The following is a 21882-nucleotide window of genomic DNA, read 5'->3' on the forward strand; positions in this document are numbered from 1 at the left end:
GCCTCTGGAGCTCTCCTCCCTGAAAGCACTGTCGTGGAAGACAGCATTGCTACTTGCCTTAACGTCAGCCAAAAGAGTGTCAGAGTTAACCGCTCTATTGGTGCACCCGAGTTGTTTGATGACCCGGTTGGAACTGACAGAGCCAACTCTTAAGGTTGCTCTGACATAATACCTGTTATGCAAACAGGGCGTGTCCTCTCCTGTTATTAGCATTTCAAATGTTGGTCATTGAAGTCTGGTACCAGGTGAGGCCCTATAGCTCAGTGGTCAGAGCACTGGTCTTGTAAACCAGGGGTCGTGAGTTCAATTCTCACTGGGGCCTGGAAGCTTCTTTTTCAGTGCATGACCTCAGAGCTTGGTGAAAGGTGACACTGTGCGGTGATGATATGACAGTATGAGCTCGAGCCTCTGGAGGGCTCCTCCCTGAAAGCACTGTTGTGGAAGACAGCATTGCTACTTGCCCTAAGGTCCACCAAAAGAGTGTCCGAGTTAACCATTCTATCGGTGCACCCGATTTGTTTGATGACCCGGTTGGCACTGACAGAGCCAACTCTTAAGGTTACTCTGACATAATACCTGTTATGCAAACAGGACGTGTCCTCTCCTGTTATTAGCATTTCAAATTTTGGTCATTGAAGTCTGGTGACAGGTGAGGCCCTATAGCTCAGTGGTCAGAGCACTGGTCTTGTAAACCAGGGGTCGTGAGTTCAATTCTCACTGGGGCCTGGAAACTTCTTTTTCAGTGCATGACCTCAGAGCTTGGTGAAAGGTGACACTATGTCGTGCTGATATGACAGTATGAGCTCGAGGCTCTGGTCTCAGAACCATTTGAGCCTCTGTCGCTCTCCTCCCTGAAAGCACTGTCGAGGAAGACAGCATTGCTAATTGCCTTAACGTCAGCCAAAAGAGTGTCCGAGTTAACCGCTCTATCGGTGCACCCGAGTTGTTTGATGGTCCGGTTGGCACTGACAGAGCCAACTCTTAAGGTTGCTCTGACACAATACCTGTTATGCAAACAGGGCGTGTCCTCTCCTGTTATTAGCATTTCAAATGTTGGTCATTGAAGTCTAGTGACAGGTGAGGCCCTATAGCTCAGTGGTCAGAGCACTGGTCTTGTAAACCAGGGGTCGTGAGTTCAATTCTCACTGGGGCCTGGAAGCTTCTTTTTCAGTGCATGATCTCAGAGCTTGGTGAAAGGTGACACTGTGCGGTGATGATATGACAGTATGAGCTCGAGGCTCTGGTCTCAGAACCATTTGAGCCTCTGGAGCTCTCCTCCCTGAAAGCACTGTCGTGGAAGACAGCATTGCTACTTGCCTTAACGTCAGCCAAAAGAGTGTCAGAGTTAACCGCTCTATCGGTGCACCCGAGTTGTTTGATGACCCGGTTGGCACTGACAGAGCCAACTGGTAAAGTTGCTCTGACATAACACCTGTTATGCAAACAGGGCGTGTCCTCTCTTGTTATTAGCATTTCAAATGTTGGTCATTGAAGTCTGGTACCAGGTGAGGCCCTATAGCTCAGTGGTCAGAGCACTGGTCTTGTAAACCAGGGGTCGTGAGTTCAATTCTCACTGGGGCCTGGAAGCTTCTTTTTCAGTGCATGACCTCAGAGCTTGGTGAAAGGTGACACTAGTCGTGCTGATATGACAGTATGGGCTCGAGGCTCTGGTCTCAGAACCATTGAGCCTCTGTCGCTCTCCTCCCTGAAAGCACTGTCGTGGAAGACAGCATTGCTACTTGCCTTAACGTCAGCCAAAAGAGTTTCCGAGTTACACCGCTCTATCGGTGCACCCGAGTTGTTTGATGGTCCGGTTGGCACTGACAGAGCCAACTCTTAAGGTTGCTCTGACCAATACCTGTTATGCAACCGGCGTGTCCTCTCCTGTTATTAGCATTTCAAATTTTTTGGTCATGAAGTCTGGTGACAGGTGAGGCCCTATAGCTCAGTGGTCAGAGCACTGGTCTTGTAAACCAGGGGTCGTGAGTTCAATTCTCACTGGGGCCTGGAAGCTTCTTTTTCAGTGCATGACCTCAGAGCTTGGTGAAAGGTGACATTGTGCGGTGCTGATATGACAGTATGAGCTCGAGGCTCTGGTCTCAGAACTATTTGAGCCTCTGGAGGGCTCCTCCCTGAAAGCACTGTTGTGGAAGACAGCATTGCTCCTTGCCCTAAGGTCCACCAAAAGAGTGTCCGAGTTAACCGCTCTATCGGTGCACCCGATTTGTTTGATGACCCGGTTGGCACTGACAGAGCCAACTCTTAAGGTTACTCTGACATAATACCTGTTATGCAAACAGGACGTGTCCTCTCCTGTTATTAGCATTTCAAATTTTGGTCATTGAAGTCTGGTGACAGGTGAGGCCCTATAGCTCAGTGGTCAGAGCACTGGTCTTGTAAACCAGGGGTCGTGAGTTCAATTCTCACTGGGGCCTGGAAGCTTCTTTTTCAGTGCATGACCTCAGAGCTTGGTGAAAGGTGACACTGTGTCGTGCTGATATGACAGTATGAGCTCGAGGCTCTGGTCTCAGAACCATTTGAGCCTCTGTCGCTCTCCTCCCTGAAGCACTTGTCGTGGAAGACAGCATTGCTACTTGCCTAACGTCAGCCAAAAGAGTGTCCGAGTTAACCGCTCTATCGGTGCACCCCGAGTTGTTGATGGTCCGGTTGGCACTGACAGAGCCAACTCTTAAGGTTGCTCTGACCAACAATACCTGTTATGCACAAACAGGGCGTGTCCTCTCCTGTTATTAGCATTTCAAATGTTGGTCATTGAAGTCTGGTGACAGGTGAGGCCCCTATAGCTCAGTGGTTCAGAGCACTGGTCTTGTAAACCAGGGGTCGTGAGTTCAATTCTCACTGGGGCCTGGAAACTTCTTTTTCAGTGCATGACCTCAGAGCTTGGTGAAAGGTGACACTGTGTCGTGCTGATATGACAGTATGAGCTCGAGGCTCTGGTCTCAGAACGATTTGAGCCTCTGTCGCTCTCCTCCCTGAAAGCACTGTCGTGGAAGACAGCATTTTGCCTTAACGTCAGCCAAAAGAGTGTCAGAGTTAACCGCTCTATCGGTGCACCCGAGTTGTTTGATGGTCCGGTTGGCACTGACAGAGCCAACTCTTAAGGTTGCTCTGACATAATACCTGTTATGCAAACAGGGCGTGTCCTCTCCTGTTATTAGCATTTCAAATGTTGGTCATTGAAGTCTGGTGACAGGTGCATGACCTCAGAGCTTGGTGAAAAGGTGACACTGTGCCGTGCTGATATGACAGTATGAGCTCGAGGCTCGGGTCTCAGAACCATTTGAGCCTCTGGAGCTCTCCTCCCTGAAAGCACTGTTGTGTACCCTTGAGCCTGCTTTGTTTTCCAGCCTTATGCAAAACCCCGCTCACTGATGAGTTAACACAATGAGACACAGAGTCAAACACACACAGTGAACACACAAAGACCACACCACAAAAAGCTGGTGCGACCCAAGAGAAGCCCTGAATATCCTGGAGAGAATTCAGATCAGTGTCAGCAGGGAAGGAAAGGAAAGACAGCTCCAACTGCCACGAGCAACTAACAACTTTTACTATTCATCCCTCTTCCCTGCATTGCTTCTTTCTCAAAGCTTTCTACAACTATCTTCCCCTATATCTCTTTATTACTTTCAAACAAATCCAAAATGATGTGGATAAGAACATGCATTGTTTAAGTGAATCTGTGGAAAAGGATTTCAAGACGCTGTCACTCAATAATATTTCAGTTGATCTACTTTTTTATACCAAGATGTCCCGACAGGCAGCAGACGTGTTATTTTTCACCCTATTTAATATGTGATTGCATGTGTTTTTGTTTTTTAAACTGACTCTGTAGCTCGGTGAATGATATGCAGATTAAGTCACTGACAGAGCCAACTGGTTAGGTTGCTCGTAGTTGACACTATTTAAACAATACCTGTTATGCAAACAGGGCGTGTCCTCTCCTGTTATTAGCATTTCAAATATTGGTCATTGAAGTCTGGTGACATGTGAGGCCCTATAGCTCAGTGGTTAGAGCACTGGTCTTGTAAACCAGGGGTCGTGAGTTCAATTCTCACTGGGGCCTGGAAGCTTCTTTTTCAGTGCATGACCTCAGAGCCTGGTGAAAGGTGACACTGTGCTGATATGACAGTATGAGGTTGTGTAAAGGACCGGATGTGAAAAGGAAACACTCTAAATGATAGATTGTCGTTTTTTTTTCTTTCCCGTTCCGGTCATATGTCCGTGGCACTTAATTTTGTTGGTCTCTTGCCACTTCCTCCATTTCCCTGCGTGTCTCCTCCTTTCATCTGCAGGCTAAAGTCAGTCTGAATTTGAGTCACTGTCAGGTCTGCTGCCACCCTGACAGCCCTGGAGAAAAGCCACGGCGAAACTAGCACATGTGAAACTGGACCGTCACTTCACAGAAGCACAGGGAAATGTTTCCAGGTCGACATGCCAAAATCCTCAGAAAACTAACACCAAACAGTCTGTGCCACACACCACATGTCAGCTCCTTCATATCCTTTAGTGAGGCATATTATATTTGGATGGAGCTTAATATCCCAATGATACTGTGATTATAATGCAATGGCAATCTCAATTTTCTTCAACTTGGTAAGATATTATTAAATGTTTTCCCTTTAAAGCAAGTCAAGTTAAAGAGGCCCTATTCGGCTTTTGGGGGTTTTCCCTTTCCTGTAGTGTGTTAAATAGGTTTGAGTGCATGTAAATGGTCTGCAAAGACTAAAATCCCTTGTTCTCACCAGAGGGAGTTTCTCCACCACACACATATTTATTTTTGCTTTGTCTATTATTAAAAAATAGTGAAAAATCAGGCACATTTTCTCATTTTCAACTAAATCGGTTTGGTCAAAACCCAATCGCAGGTTTTCCGTAAATTCAGTGTTGAATCTGAGAAAGTACAGATTGCTGCTCTAATATTTAAGCTCCAGGGGTTAACACTAAGCTCCTCAATTGTATGTGTGTGTGTGTGTGTGTGTGTGTGTGTGTGTATAGGGTTCAACTTTGAAGATGGCTTGTTGCCAAGCAACACGGTACGAGCTGGAAAGGGTGGTGGGGAGGGGGGCATTAAGACATTAGAGCAGCATGTCCCAATGATTTCACCCACACACAGATAACAAAATAACCTTCTGGCCCAGTGCTTTGTGTGTGTGTGTGTGTGTGTGTGTGTGTGTGTGTGAGAGAGAGAGAGTACAGGAAAGGATACATTCCCAAGATGACAGCCTCGAGACATTTGATTGGCAAAGACTCTCTGATCATCTCTCTTGCTGTCTCCATTAACCTGGAATAAGAGGAGGATGAGGAGGCAATGGGGAAGAGGAAGAAGGAGGAGGAATCGAGGAAAGGGAAGAGGAGCAGCAGGGGGGGAGAGGCAGGAGGGCGAATAGGAAGAGAAGAACAAGTGACAAGTTTAAAATATGAGCAATATGAGGATGAGGGGGAAAAGAGATACGCTCTGTAAGGGACTTGATCAAAATACTCAAATATATTTCATTTTGAGTTGGATGGTACTTCATACATGACTTGGTTTTACTAACTGCTGATATCCATGTTGCGGAACATTGATTTATATTTGGTTCAATTTGCAAAACAATTCTGGCACTTTTAGATTACGACTTACTTTATTAATCCCATAGACTACATTTAATGTTCACTATTGGGGGTTTGGTGCCTTGCTCAATGACAGTGACTGGCACCTCTCCATCAATTCCACACTTTAACCAGCAACCCTAGTTTGCCAAGGCCAAGTCGCTACACACCAAGCCACTTTCACACCATTAAGTCACAGCATATGCTGAGATGTACGGAAGAGGGTAAGGGCCAAATGTGCCAATTGCGATAAATGGATTGTTTTGTGGTTTTAGTTTGGATTGATTGTCATTGCATGTCCTTTTTAAAGCTGCAGTGCACTTACCCACACAGAGGACGGCTCTTCTTGATTTCAAAGAATTGGGTTCCTGTGTGGTTGTATCTGATGGAAATGTTAGGGACATCACAGTGTTTAGAGAAGTACTCATGAGGATGGTTTCTAAATAACTCTAAAAAGGTTTCCTATTATACTATTTTTCATCAATATATCACAGGTCTCAGATATATACAGAACCTGCCTCTGATTGGCTGAAACACCAAACAGATCATTGCAGCATTACCCATAATCCCCTCTGTTTCAGCCCTGTTTCCAAAGTGCTGATTCTCTATCTGTTACTTTAGATGAAAATAAGGAGCCCCTCCCCACGCCCCTCTGAGAGAGATTTGGTTACAAAGAACTCAATGGAGCTCTAGGAGGAGATTCAGGTGATAAGGGGGGGGGGGGGGGGTACCTTGGTTGGTGATTGGCTAATGGTTACACAAGCCAACACATCGTTATGACATCATAAAGTGGCCAAAATCTGATCAGCTCATTTTCAGACAGGTTTTTATATAAATGGATCAAAAAGAGTCTCTTTCCACAGAGGGGACACATGTTGATGTAGAAGAGACATGAAGAAGAGGGGACACATGTTGATGTAGAAGAGACATGAAGAAGAGGGGACACATGTTGATGTAGAAGAGACATGGAGAAGAGGGGACACATGTTGATGTAGAAGAGACATGAAGAAGAGGGGACACATGTTGATGTAGAAGAGACATGAAGAAGAGGGGACACATGTTGATGTAGAAGAGACATGAAGACGAGGGACACATGTTGATGTAGAAGAGACATGAAGAAGAGGGGACACATGTTGATGTAGAAGAGACATGAAGAAGAGGGGACACATGTTGATGTAGAAGAGACATGAAGAAGAGGGGACACATGTTGATGTAGAAGAGGAATGGAGAAGAGGGGACACATGTTGATGTAGAAGAGACATGGAGAAGAGGGGACACATGTTGATGTAGAAGAGACATGAAGAAGAGGGGACACATGTTTGATGTAGAAGAGACATGAAGAAGAGGGTGACACATGTTGATGTAGAAGAGACATGGAGAAGAGGGGACACATGTTGATGTAGAAGAGACATGAAGAAGAGGGTACACATGTTGATGTAGAAGAGACATGAAGAAGAGGGGACACATGTTGATGTAGAAGAGACATGAAGAAGAGGGGACACATGTTGATGTAGAAGAGACGTGAAGAAGAGGGGACACATGTTGATGTAGAAGAGACATGGAGAAGAGGGGACACATGTTGATGTAGAAGAGACATGAAGAAGAGGGGACACATGTTGATGTAGAAGAGACATGAAGAAGAGGGGACACATGTTGATGTAGAAGAGACATGAAGAAGAGGGGACACATGTTGATGTAGAAGAGACATGAAGAAGAGGGGACACATGTTGATGTAGAAGAGACATGAAGAAGAGGGGACACAGTGTTGATGTAGAAGAGACATGAAGAAGAGGGGACACGTGTTGATGTAGGAGAGACATGAAGAAGAGGGGACACATGTTGATGTAGAAGAGACATGAAGAAGAGGGGACACATGTTGATGTAGAAGAGACATGAAGAAGAGGGGACACATGTTGATGTAGAAAGAGACATGGAGAAGAGGGGACACATGTTTGATGTAGAAGAGACATTGAAGAAGAGGGGACACATGTTGATTAGAATAGACTTGAAGATGGGACACGTGTTGAGTAGAAGAGACATAAGAAGAGGAGACACATGTTGATGTAGAAGAGACATGAAGAAGAGGGGACACATGTTGATGTAGAAGAGACATGAAGAAGAGGGGACACGTGTTGATGTAGAAGAGATATGAAGAAGAGGGGACACGTGTTGATGTAGAAGAGACATGAAGAAGAGGGGTACACATGTGATGTAGAAGAGACATGAAGAAGAGGGGACACATGTTGATGTAGAAGAGACATGAAGAAGAGGGGTCACATGTTGATGTAGAAGAGACATGAAGAAGAGGGGACACATGTTGATGTGGAAGAGACATGAAGAAGAGGGGACACATGTTGATGAAGAAGAGACATGAAGAGGAGGGGATACATGTTGATGTAGAAGAGACATGAAGAAGAGGGGACACATGTTGATGTAGAAGAGACATGAAGAAGAGGGGACACATGTTGATGTAGAAGAGATATGAAGAAGAGGGGACACGTGTTGATGTAGAAGAGACATGAAGAAGAGGGGACACATGTTGATGTAGAAGAGACATGAAGAAGAGGGGACACATGTTGATGTAGAAGAGACATGAAGAAGAGGGGTCACATGTTGATGAAGAAGAGACATGAAGAGGGGACACATGTTGATGTAGAAGAGACATGAAGAAGAGGGGTCACATGTTGATGTAGAAGAGACATGAAGAAGAGGGGACACATGTTGATGAAGAAGAGACATGAAGAAGAGGGGACACATGTTGATGTAGAAGAGACATGAAGAAGAGGGGTCACATGTTGATGTAGAAGAGACATGAAGAAGAGGGGACACATGTTGATGTAGAAGAGATATGAAGAAGAGGGGACACGTGTTGATGTAGAAGAGACATGAAGAAGAGGGGACACATGTTGATGTAGAAGAGACATGAAGAAGAGGGGACACATGTTGATGTAGAAGAGACATGAAGAAGAGGGGTCACATGTTGATGTAGAAGAGACATGAAGAAGAGGGGACACATGTTGATGTGGAAGAGACATGAAGAAGAGGGGACACATGTTGATGAAGAAGAGACATGAAGAGGAGGGGACACATGTTGATGAAGAAGAGACATGAAGAAGAGGGGACACATGTTGATGTAGAAGAGACATGAAGAAGAGGGGTCACATGTTGATGTAGAAGAGACATGAAGAAGAGGGGACACATGTTGATGTAGAAGAGACATGAAGAAGAGGGGACACATGTTGATGTAGAAGAGACATGAAGAAGAGGGGACACATGTTGATGTAGAAGAGACATGAAGAAGAGGGGACACATGTTGATGTAGAAGAGACATGAAGAAGAGGGGACACATGTTGATGTAGAAGAGACATGAAGAAGAGGGGACACATGTTGATGTAGAAGAGACATGGAGAAGTGGATTTTGCATAATAGGTGACCTTAAAGTCACATGTGATGAGACACAGAGGGACCGGTGTAGCCCTCACTGTGGCGTTGGTTATTATGGCAACATGTGTTCTTGTTTTCGCACTAAAGGATACTGCAGAGCCTTCATGTAGTTCTGGATGGCCACCAGCCAATCAGGGACGGACATGGACGGCTTGAAGGTCGGCACTGAGGGGACCGGGTGCTGCAGAGAGAGAAAGACAGATTATTATCTCACAGAATCTCAACATGTGGTAACATTCAGAGCCCCAAACCATCGCTGACAATCTTTAAAAATAAGTCTCAATGTCCCGTGACTCATTACTGCCGATAAGTACGCTGGCTACACGAGTCAACTAATTACACATCTCTCACATCAAGAACATTGTATTTAAAGCTTCAGTGTCAAATTCATTTAGCCGAGAGCAAGGGTGGTACTCGTCAATTAGTCTTTCCAATCCAACAGAAAGCATTGTCACATCCTTCGTCAGAGTCAGAGTTGAAAAGTACCTGCAGTTCTTGCCAACGTTACTTTGGTTTTGTCCAGTTTGAATAGTGTGTATTCTTCAGTGTGATAGGGAAACATGCATTCAAAAAGTGTGTGTTATTGCTTTTTTGTTTAGGTCTAAAAATAAGTTCTTTGCAGATAGTGTTTTTGTAATTTATAAGAAAAAAAGAGTCATATTACAAACTCTTTCTAGCTGTTTTCAAAGTAACACTTGAGTAGTTGTTGTGTGTTTCCGACAGCTGAATGTTATCAAACCTATATTTATGAGACCAGTACAAATCTTCAAACATATACAATTCATCTTATAATATAATATATACATACTTTTCTATATATCTTGAGATTTAAAGTTGAAGGAATGTAGAAACATGTATTTTTCTCTATCAAAATGTAATTCTTATCGAGGTTAAAAGCTTCTAAACAGCATTCAGATATCAAGACAATGACACAGCTATTTCTACTTCTGCTATCGCTCTGCTACCATTAGTGGTAGTTGTGGTACAGATAGCACGGACTGAGATGGAAATGACTGTGACACGTATCGTTGTCTCTATCTGTCCTGTGGTGGGAAATGAAACCACGCTGCTGATTCTGCAGACGCTTCACCTCAACAAGATCGTTTCAGAAAGGAAACGGAGGTCAGGGATGTGGCTTCATGAAAGGACGAGACCAAACCAGCAAAGTGAGTCAGCCTTAAACAAAAAGCAGCACTTCCTCTAACACACGGGCAGCTGAAGTGTGTGTGTGTGTGTGTTGTGTGTGTGTGTGTGTGTGTGTGTGTGTGTGTGTGTGTGTGTGTGTGTGTGTGTGTGTGTGTGTGTGTGTATGTGTGTGTGTGTGTGTGTGTAGCAGCAGCCGTTTAATTTCCTGTGGATTTCCCTTAGCTGAGGGGAAAGACAACCGGATTGCATATGTTGTGCTGGGTTTCTGTTTGAAAATCATCAGGGTTATTTCTAAATCTACTAATAAACTGCAACTTATTTAAATAAACCATTTATCAAACATGGTAGAATCTGCCTCTTTTCTAACCGGACAGATGTACACATTATGGACAGCTTTAACACAAAACATCGTACATGCTTTAAGGCACTCAAGGATCCTCAAAATTCCCAATTACAACTTTATATGGGATTCAATCTGAACTATAGAGGCAGTTTATAAGTCAGATCATCAACAAGGTCAGTGATGTTGGGAGCAACCAATAACTGAACTAACTATCAATGCGCGCTATTTTTCCCCAAGACAGTCACAGGAGCTGGATTTGTTTGCAGCGCCTGTTAGGGCCCGTCCACACCGCAGCGTCAACGCACGCTGCGGTGTGGACGGGCCGTTAGGGCTGTGCAATTAATCGTATTTTAATCGCGATTACGATTATGGCTTGCGACGATTATGAAAACAGCATAATTGACAAAATACGATTATTTAGCTGGGTGCGCTTCGCCCCTCCCTAAAAGCCCACTCGGCCACGTGGGAGTGACATGTGTTGTGAGTGTTCAGCGCGAGCGAAGATGTCAGAACAAGAGCAGCAACTCGTTAAAAAGAAGGGTCAAACTATTTCCACTATTTGCAAGTACTTTGGCTTTCAGGAGTCCGACGTGGAGCAAAACAAAGTACAGTGCAGGATTTGTTACCAGGTTGTGTTGGCACCACACGCTAACACAACCAATCTCTTTAATCATCTGAAATACAACCACAAAGTGCAATACGACCGGGCAGTAATACAACAAAAAGCAGATGCCCGCTCGACTTCATCCACCACATCATCACAGTCATCGATTCAGGACGCATTGTACAGAGCAACGGCCTACGCGACGAGCTCGCAGAGACACAGAGATATTACAGGTGCCATTACATTTCACATCGCTAAAGATATGTGCCCAGTTAGCACTGTTAGCAACCAGGGCTTTAAGCAACTTGTCAACACGTTGGACAAGCGTTACGCGATGCCGTCTCGGTATTATTTCAGCAGGTCTGCGCTGCCTGCACTATATGACAAATGCAGTGGGGAAGTTGAGAGAGATGTGGCTTCAGCTGACTACTTTGCTACCACAACAGACCTATGGTCTAGCCCAGGGGTGCCCAACCAGTCGATCTCGAGATGTGTCTAAAAATAGAACAACAATATTCTGTTTTATCGTTAATGTCCTGTGACATAATCTTCCTGTGCCAGAATAATGCACTTGAACGCATCAAAGCTTTGTGATTGGCCGGCGTCACCCCATGTGTCGGGGCGTGGCTGAGGGTCTTCAGTACAGGTGGCAATATTGTCACCTGCCTGCGTTCATCTCTGAAACCAGACCATGTCAACAGGCTGGTGTTTCTTGCAAAACATCTTTAAGAGATGACATGAGCAGCCCTACCAGCATTTGCCATGGTGGCCTAGACATTTTTATTTGGTCTTAAATTGTAGTTCAACATTTATTTCCTGTTACTTCTGGACCATGACGGTTGGCCAGCCTTCAACGTTTAACTGAGTGGAATATGTTGAATATGTTGAACCAACATGTTGGCTATATGTTAAGGAGTGTTCAGTAGGTTGTGACAGTGCACTGCATCATATTTGATTTCATTTATTTTGGTCTAATTTATTTTTATTTATCATATTAATAATATATGTTTAGTATGGTTTTGGAAGTGCGCTCCAACACATTTGTTGATCTTGTTTATTGGTAAAATATTATTTGTTTTAAAGTTCAATAAATGGTCAATGAATAATCGTCAAAATAATCGTGATATCAATTATTGACCCAAATAATCGTGATTATGATTTTTGCCATAATCGCACAGCCCTAGCGCCTGTGACTAACGCATGTCAATTACCGCTGATTTCCTCTCAGCTCCACAAACAGCTGGCCTGCTCTCCACAGTGCATCTGTATGCTTTTCTGGCGTTTTACACCGGCTGATTTTCAGAAAATCAAAAACTTGTTTGGGACCCATTAAAATGTCCTGGGTTCCACTCAAAAGACCTCCTGTCGCCTCGTTGGAAAACCGCCCAACATCAGTGCAAGTGCCTCGGCCAATAACGCAATTATTTATAGAATAGAATAGTGTTCTCTGCTTTTAACCCATCCTAGCACCAGGAGTCTAGCACTAGGAGTCTAGCAGCTATTGCACAGCGCCCAGGGAGCAATGGGAGTGAGGGGGGAAGGGGGGTGTCCGGTGCCTTGCTCAAAGGCACCACGGCAGGGCAGGAGGTGAACTGGGACCTCTCAAAGTAGCAGTCCACACTCCATATTTTAGGTCTGGTCGGGGACTTGAACCGGCGACCCTACAGCTCACAGTCCAAGCCCCGACTGACTGAGCCACTGCCACAGCCTTCAACCAGGCGACAGACCACCATCCGTCAGTCATTGAGTGAGTAACACAATCAACAGACTGGTCTCAGGCCAGTGGACAGTCATTCAGTCCATAAACCAGTCTGCCAGCAGCACCAGTAAATAGCAGGTTTTACGACCGCATAATCTCCCAAGTTGTAAAATCCTCACTAAGGCGTTACACACTGGCAGCATCCTCTGGCACACACTCTCTAAAGCTGTCGCTGTATCTGCTCTCCTTCCTCCGTACAGAGAAATGTCAGTTCTGTACAAAAAGGCTCAGTTTATACGTTACATATTCTGTCACTACATTGTGCTAGCTTGCTGCATTCACATTTTGCAGTGTCTTTATAATAATGAAATATAGCGTGACACATTGCGGTATCTCAGCTGTCACTCGTCACTATGCGTTATGTAAACTATGCGTTGTGTAAATTGAAGTTGTCTGAGAATCTGTAACAGCTGTCTCAGTGTTTCATTTCCAAACTGTGAGTACTTACAGAGTTGCCGTTATTATGAGGAGTGAAATATTTGAGTGCCGTGTGCACGCTACCCTGGGAAACAGACATAAACATGTAAACAAAGTCATTCACCCGTCAGTAATCTAATAGTATATATTGAAGGGGATGCACTGAATGCAGATGCCGATGATTTTCATTTCTTTCCATAACAAAGAATATTTTGAAAGATAATTGTTACACACGCCTTTAATAATACGATTTGTTTGTCGTCTATCAACAATCAGTGGTGGTGTTTGACTTTCTGCCTGTGTTTTCAAATGTATTATTACCCATCATTCTACTCATTTTGCTTTTGATCGTCTGTATTAATATGGAATCTAATTAGTAGGATAATAAAACATGTTTAATAGCATTACATTGACATTCATGTATTTAAATGTGTTAAAATGTAGCATGGCCATTGGTGTATCCCTATAAGAGCCAGAGTGATAGACCTCCTCTCTTTCAGGACTCCAGCATCAAATCATAGTCCCAGTTTAGATCGGAAATTAATCTGTCTCTACACCCTTCCTGTTTTCTCCCTCCATTTTTGTTTTCTCCTTCCCTTTCCCTTCTTGCTCTCCTCTCTCTCTCTCTCAGCCCTTCCTAATCAACCTCTCATTACTTCCACCATGCTTCCTCTTTTCTGCCCAGATCTATTTTTTCCTCTGACCAGCCTCCCAATCCAGAGCCAGGAGGCAAGCTGCCAACCTGACCCCCCCCCAACAGAGGAGGTGGAAACAAAGACAGAGTAGAGACACAGAAGAAAGAGGGATGTCTTATACGATCCTGTTATGACCTTACTTGTGTTTGAGTTTTGAATCGTTTTAAGGAAATGGGGAGTGTGGAGCAGAAGGTCATTGGAGAAAGAAAACCCAAAAGACTAGGAGAGTATTATAACGTGAACACAGGGCTAAAGTCACCCAGATTCAACAAGTCATTGACTTTCACGGGTGTCAATCCATTTGCAACGTTACATTACATTGTTTACATGTATCCAAAGCCACTTACAATAAGTACATGTGACCATGAAAATACTCAAAGTAAGAATGCTCCAAGCACATTAAAATATATAAAATACTGGATGAGGTGCAGTCAAAACAGATGGGTTTTCACTCTGCAATTCAATATGTTGTCTAAGCACTTCAAAGTCATTTAACAAGTGACCTGGGTAGTGGTTTATCATAACATATCTGCAGGAACAACTAAGTCAAACACAATTCTATTTCACTTGCATAGCCTTTTAGATAAACTCAGCTCAACAGACATCGTCAAATTATGAGTACCAAGTAAGCGTGTCAGTGAAACACAAACTACGACAGATAGCAGCGCCTTCAATTACCTCTGAAGCACTTTAGCTCTGTACTAAAAATGGTAACAAGAGAAGAGGGGTCGTATTTCCTGCTGTCAAGATATCTTTAGAGCGGGACATCCCGGAGGAATGCCAGTGTGTGTGTGTGTGTGTGTGTGTGTGTGTGTGCGGCAAGAGAGACAGCTGAGAAAGAAATGATTAAGCAAAGTCTGGACATAAGACTCCCTCACAGCCTTTTCACGAGGACTCACTCCTTCAGTGATGACAGCAGCATGTAAGAAGTGGCTTGTATCTGCTGCAGGACTACAGTCATCACACTCAAGAACACCGCATTGAAGATTATTCCCGCCTATGGTGTGTCATTCTTTGCCTCAGAGGACATCCGTGTTAACTAATCCATGTTGGCGGGCATCCAGCTTTAGGGTCCAGTCCAAAAAAACAACAATTGTGATTTAGAAAAATATGACATAAGCTTCTGCAGATACATTTCGGACCTTGAGATTAGTAACCTCTGGTCATAACCACACAGATGTCTCACAGATGTTGTGTACAGCTGCAGATGGAGAAGAAAAGCCAGAAAAGATCCTAAATATAATCCTCTTGTCATAGTCTGAACAGAAACTACTTGAATCCATAAGAATGGAACTACAAGGGACAATGGAAACATGTTTACCCTACTATCTACAGTACTGGTAGTTGTAGATCCTACTCTTGTCCAGTCACCATCTAGTTAACATTTAGTACACGAGACACTCATTGTTTTCAAACCTGTTAAACTTTTCTATGGGGCACAGTCATTTATTTTAATTCAAATAAAAAGAAAAACAAAGTAAACCTTCAGAAATGATTAAAAAGTGAATAATGGCAAATTCTAGAGATACTCAAAAGGTTTGCTATTCTAGTTGACTTGCTGATCTTTGCTCAGACGAGTTCAAGCCAGTCCTGTTGTGCATTAAAGGTCCTGTGTGTAGTCCAGTTGGTATCCAGAGATTATCCACTACCCAGATAGCATTAGAGGGATTATTCGGTCGCTCTGTGCCAACACGTCTATTCTGTTAATGAGGACACGGAGAGCGGCAGCATGGACACGGGTCACCGGCTGATAATAACAGGGACGCACACTGGGTTCAGTCCACCTGAGGGACCAGATGTCTCGTGTTTTTATCAATCTACAAACTGCTTTTACTTTCTTATTCATGTCCAAAAACGGACTGAAATGTCTTCTTCAATTCTAATCACTATTGGCCTCATTTTTTGAGGTAACTCTATAAGTGTAATTTAATTATCGGTAAATGTTACACACAGAACCTTTAATAATTTGCACAAAAGCCGACACCAGAAACAAACTTGCTGCTAGATAATATTTATCGAATAGCATATTTTTACTAATTACAAAGTTGTTCCTATTCTCTTTCACTTAAAGTGAGTTAATCATCTGGGTCATTGAGTGTATCTGAGTCTGTATCTGTACACACACACACACACACACACACACACACACACACACACACACACACACACACACACACACACACACACACACACACACACACACACACACACACACACACACACACACACACACACACACACACACACACACACACACACACACACACACACACACACACACCACACACACACACACACACACACACACACACACACCACACACACACACACACACACACACACACACACACACACACACACACACACACACACACACACACACACACACACACACACACACACACACACACACACACACACACACACACACACACACACACACACACACACACACACACACACACACACACACACACACACAATGGTGTAGGACAATCCCGTATCTCAGTGTGTGGAACAGCCTCCCAACTGAGATACGGGGTTGTCCCACTCTCAATAGCTTCAAAGGTCAGAGAATGGTTGAGAAACAAAGAGACGTGCGATCACCGCTAATGCACTTTAACACCGGGGCACCTCCTCTTGCACTTTAGGTAGCTCTTGCATCCTCTCTTGCACTTTAGGTAGCTCTTGCATCCTCTCTTGCACTTTAGGTAGCTCTTGCATCCTCTCTTGCACTTTAGGTAGCTCTTGCATCCTCTCTTGCACTTTAGGTAGCTCTTGCATCCTCTCTTGCACTTTACATGTCGTTGCTGCTACATTCTATTACCATGTCATGTCGTGTGTGCTCTCTTGGTCTCTTGCTCTTTTTGCATATCATGTATTTTGTTTTTGCTATGTTTGTAAAATGTAATCTTCTTAAATGTTTTATGTGAGCGACTGCGGATGGAAATGAGCTCAAAGCTAAATCTGGCACTGTTACGCTCCATACATTTGAATGTTTTAAGCGTTCATTACTGTGCATTGTCCCTGCCAAACAAACCATTAAATGAAAAAAATGTGAAATCTGAAAGTATAGTGACTGTAACAGACATATGGTTCACGTGTGTTCAGTATGTTCAGTTGTGTCTGTGTCGTTGTGTTTGTTTGTGTGCACACATCGTCTCTCTCTCAAGAACAACATTATGGGATGTTGTTGCTGCCGGCCAAGCGGGTCACTAATGACCACATGGCCAATTAGTGAAGCTAGACAACGAGCAGATTCCCTCCTCCACAGCCGCGAACACAACAAGCATTCATCGGAATCACTGAGAGGAAAACTATGAGGGGAATCTGGGCTGAGGGGCGGCGGCAGCAGATGTGCATCATGTGGGAAGCTTTTCTATCTGCACATATTTCTCCTTCACCGAGTGCTGTCTTTTCTGCTGCTTCTCAAATGATACTGCTCAATACATTATTCTATTCATAGTTTAGTCTCTAAATGAGAACATTTGGAAAGATCTTTTCAGAGCTTGGTTTGTCCAACACTCAGAAAACTACAGAAAGTAAATCCACAGTAAATCAAATCAGGGAAAGAAGTAAAGTCTCACGATGAGGAAGCAACATGCGGCAAATACTTCGGTGTTTTTGCCTGATATCAAATGTACTGATTATCCATCATTATATTGTTGTTAATCACAGATGTTATTTGATTAGTCGACTCACTTGTAAATCAGAATGTTTGGTTTATTCCGGGGACATTGGGTTTTGTGACAGTTGCTCCAATATGAATACGATAAAGAAAGATAACTAACAACATTTTTTTAAAGTACAACTATTTGTATACACATAAATTAGAATGATTGAAAATGTAAAAAATATATATCTTGTATTACAATATATATATTTAAGCAATAGCTCACGACAGGCCGTGGTGTATGCATTGTTCATTATATCACAGCTAAGGGGCGTGGCTCTGCAACATGCAAGCAGTTTGCTTTTCAGCCCAACTGTATACAGCTTTTCTCAGACGCGGAGGGATACTGACTTGTTGTGAAAAGTGACTACAATTCTACCCGTGGTATATGCTCAGTATATCACGGCTAAGAACCAATCAGATTGCTTGATTTGACTTGACTTAGTGGTGTATTACCGTTGATAACATACCAATGCTGTGATATAATGGACTCAGCAGCTTGTTTTTTTACGTTTTACTCAAGGTAACAAACTTGAATGTTCAGGCAAACTTTTCTTTAGCTGGTTGTCGGGCGAAGATTTAAGTTTGAGTCACATTACGCTGAAGTTACTGTAACTGATATACGGAACATTCTCTGTGCATTTCAATTCAACAAGGCAGCCAGAGGTCAGAGGCCAGAGGTCAGAGGTCAGGAACAGCTGTTCAGCAAAACACCCCTGGAGCGGCTTGGTCTTACTCATGGACACTACAGGGATGTGTGTGTGTGTGTGTGTGAGGCAGGAGTCACACTGAGTCAGTCACACACTGTCTGTGAATATTTTAAAAGGCAGAACCAACATCACACGACGGGGCAGGCAGCTCCATTTAGCACATCATGGTAATGTGATGCATGGCAGAGAGTACGAGTGTGCACCTGAGAGCGTGTCATAAAGCGTGAAATGTAAAGTTTACATTCTCACGAACACCAGAACAGAACAACACCAAGAGAGACGAGAACAGCTGGAGGTAGCAATATAATCCCATGCAGTTAGTTTGCTAATCAATCAAAGCACATTGGATAACAGCAGATACGTTTGACAGATCGATGATCCGGGGCGTCGACAGCAAAGTGATGTCTTCATCTTCTTAATGAACTCATTGACTCATGTACCAATTAAAGCATGTATGCTTGTCTCAGCTCCGCCACTATGACAACGTGCTACTACTCTGCATACAGTATATTTATAAAATGAATACAGAGGGTTTGGATTAGAAAAATATAAAGCATTAGAAAATGTGACTTGTGGTTATGAAACATGTGCGGAGAACTTCTAGCGGCGAGAGACATGTGTGATGAAAACATCTCAGACACAACTAAAGCCAGCTCCATGATACAGCCCGCAGCAGGATCTCTAAGGCCTACAGGAAGAACACTGAGAGCCTCTCACACTCATCCATTACCCCAGCAGAGCACAACAGGGCTGTTTACAACTCTAACAAGTGAAGGGACCTTTGGAGTCCTTCATAGTGCAGGAGCCACAGGGACCCTGCAGGGAAACCCTTCATAAAGACTCTATTAACACTGAATGAACCACAAGCATATTTCTGCTGCTGTTATGACAACATATTCCAAACAGAGGCAAACTTCACTAAGAACCATGACCACAGGTAGGTTCAAATGTCACCTCTGCTGTATTCTAACAAGGCCGTAGCAAAAAGTGATCTTACCTTGGGAAGGTATGCAGCATTTTGTATCCTGTCCACCATCTCGTGGCCCTCAGGGTGCACCGCGGCCACATGGGACCACATCCTCTCCCAGGTTACACTCTCAATGGGGAAACCAGTCCTGTTCACGTAGAAAAGAACCCCTCCATCCTTCTCCTCTTCCTCCCCAGGGGACCGGGAGCTGTTATTGGGGGGGGAGGCGGAGGGGTCCACCTGGGTGCTGCAGCGGAGCAGGCAGTGAGAGCTGGAGCTTTTTGAGCGGCCATGCCTGCTCAGCTTGGCTGGAGAGGTGCCGGCCCGGCTCGGGGAGTTGGGTCCGGTCATTGATCCCAGGAGGAGGAGGGAAGGTTAGGCAGGCTGTCCTCCTCCAGCTACAAGAGCTTCTTCTTGTCTGTCACAGTTGGACAGTTCATGTTCATCTTCCACAGCAAACCTAGCAGGGTAAAAAAGACAACCGTACCGTAACTAAGTTAGCAATCTTAAACCAGATTTAAATGCAGTTCAAATGTCAATACTCCTTTCCAGGTGCATTTTTAGAACCTTATTACAAAAGATCAGTCCAGATATGTCCATAAAGGTGTGGTGATGTTTTTCATAAGGTGCTTTACTCATGGTAGTTACCAACCAAGAAGATATGTGTCTTTCCTATCTATAAAAAGAGAACGGATGGTGCTACAGTGGAGAATGAAGCCTTGTCAAAATGATTTGTTATCCGGTTACAGATGAGAAATCCTCCCCGATGTAGAAGCATTGACCCAATAAGGATTTATGTCATAAACCAAACCCTTCGCTACATGTTGAAAGCAAAAGCTAAATAGTGAGTAGAGAAGTCATGTCCAAAATGACCCTAGGAACACCATGTACCAACTCTGCACATTATGATGAACAAAAACCCGACATGTTGATAAAGCAACACTGTGATTCACACAAGTTGCCAAGAGAGATGTAAAGAAAGGAACTACATACCTTTATAAAAAGCGAACAAATGAAGGAATCAATTCAGGAGTATCAAATACTTATGCTAGTTTAAATGACATTAAACTAAAGGCAAACACAAAACTTATAATAGAAGGACAATGTTTTCAAAACTAAATAATGAGTAACGTTACCATAGCCACAAGTGAATAACAAAGACAAACATGTTCGTAGGAATATAAAGTTGTTATTAAAGCATAAATATGAAAGCTTAATCCAACAAATAGTGTAGATATGTCCAAAATGACCCCAAGGAACACACTTTGCACATGATGAAAACAACCTACTACACATGATAAAGCAACACTGTGGTTCACACAAGTTACATAGAGTAACAAAGGTGTAAATACACGAATAAGTCAACGAATATTATTATAAAATCAACAAGAAAATGGAGTATCAAACACATGCTTTTTAATGTATCTATATTAGATTGAAAGAACAACTTTCAACAGGAGAGAAACATGTTTTCTAATGAGTTGCGTTACCATAGGCACACGTGAGTAACAGAAACAGACATTTTCTTTTACCGTTATTCGCCGAAATATTACTAATTCAAACGTACCGTATTTTCCCCTGGGGCTCCGATTTCAGATAATCCACAGTCCCTCCGGTTTAAAAGGCATTTTATCCGAATAACAATCAGTGAAGCAAAGTATGTCCCATTCATTCCAAAGCGACAGGATGTAAAGTCTTGTTTTGGTCCAAGGCTTTGTAACTTCACTCCTGCTTGTTTGTGTCAAGCTAGCAGAAGCTAACAACCGTTGGGCTAGGAATACGGCAAAGTCCACTTCAAAATAAAAGCGGTATGTTTTCCGATCACGCTTATTTCAAGAAAGAATACTACGGAGCGTTGCAGAATACTCATACACATTTCATGTATTTGTTTATAAGAGGTTTACATGTATGAATACATGTTTCAAGCCCAGAATGTAATCCAAGTAAACCCTGTTCTCGTCAGTTTGTCTTATTTTGAAAATACCATCCAGTAGTTCTTCTGTTTCGCTAGCTAGCTAACAACACTGCGGGGGCCGTTGCCTCCCACCTCCCCATTCCGGGGGAAATGACCTCCTCTCTGCATTCCTCCCGTTAGCAGCCTCGGTATCTACCTCCAAAGAACATCAGGTTGCATGTTGTTGATTAAACAAAAGCTTCTTCAATCCCTCACATGATTAAATAATTGGGGATAACACGGACCTACTAGGTACCTTCTGTTCTTCCTCTATCTCTCTCTGTTGCTCGTATCCCCAAAACCACGAACGTTCGGCGGCTCCTCATTGGTGGAGCTGACAAAGAGGGGCGGGCTTTGTGTTACACTCGACGCTAATTGGAACCGACGACGCTCTCTGATTGGTTCGTTTTGATGGACGAAGGCGTCAACAAGTGATTTATCTGCAACAAATGGGATTTTCTGCCCCTTGTTGCATCTGTTGATTTTTTTTCACATTTTCACATTTTTTACATTTCACAGGTTACTTTTAGAAATATAATACAAATTATATATAATAA

The 21882-nt window shown here is 43.5% G+C and overlaps 1 protein-coding gene and 8 non-coding genes across 9 annotated transcripts; 8 read left to right on the plus strand and 1 right to left on the minus strand.

Annotated features, from left to right (window-relative positions):
* Positions 1-249: 249 nt before the first annotated feature.
* trnat-ugu lies at positions 250-322 on the plus strand. The gene has a single exon. It is a non-coding gene; the product is annotated as a tRNA-Thr (tRNA).
* Positions 323-653: 331 nt separating this feature from the next.
* Positions 654-726, plus strand: trnat-ugu. The gene has a single exon. It is a non-coding gene; the product is annotated as a tRNA-Thr (tRNA).
* A 355-nt stretch (positions 727-1081) lies between these two features.
* On the plus strand, positions 1082-1154 carry trnat-ugu. The gene has a single exon. It is a non-coding gene; the product is annotated as a tRNA-Thr (tRNA).
* Positions 1155-1509: 355 nt separating this feature from the next.
* Positions 1510-1582, plus strand: trnat-ugu. The gene has a single exon. It is a non-coding gene; the product is annotated as a tRNA-Thr (tRNA).
* A 352-nt stretch (positions 1583-1934) lies between these two features.
* On the plus strand, positions 1935-2007 carry trnat-ugu. The gene has a single exon. It is a non-coding gene; the product is annotated as a tRNA-Thr (tRNA).
* A 355-nt stretch (positions 2008-2362) lies between these two features.
* Positions 2363-2435, plus strand: trnat-ugu. Its single transcript has one exon. It is a non-coding gene; the product is annotated as a tRNA-Thr (tRNA).
* A 359-nt stretch (positions 2436-2794) lies between these two features.
* Positions 2795-2868, plus strand: trnat-ugu. The gene has a single exon. It is a non-coding gene; the product is annotated as a tRNA-Thr (tRNA).
* A 1146-nt stretch (positions 2869-4014) lies between these two features.
* trnat-ugu lies at positions 4015-4087 on the plus strand. Its single transcript has one exon. It is a non-coding gene; the product is annotated as a tRNA-Thr (tRNA).
* A 1143-nt stretch (positions 4088-5230) lies between these two features.
* vash2 (vasohibin 2) lies at positions 5231-21635 on the minus strand (the record flags this gene model as incomplete). The annotated part of the gene is given in 5 exon segments (XM_034236606.1): positions 5231-5305; positions 5939-5995; positions 9150-9238; positions 19402-19831; positions 20939-21635. Coding segments are annotated over 4 exon segments (542 nt in total), but the record flags the coding sequence as incomplete, so codon positions are not given.
* Between the last annotated feature and the right edge of the window lie 247 nt (positions 21636-21882).

This window comes from Gymnodraco acuticeps, unplaced genomic scaffold (assembly GCF_902827175.1).
Source record: "Gymnodraco acuticeps unplaced genomic scaffold, fGymAcu1.1, whole genome shotgun sequence".
Taxonomy (NCBI): Eukaryota; Metazoa; Chordata; class Actinopteri; order Perciformes; family Bathydraconidae; genus Gymnodraco; species Gymnodraco acuticeps.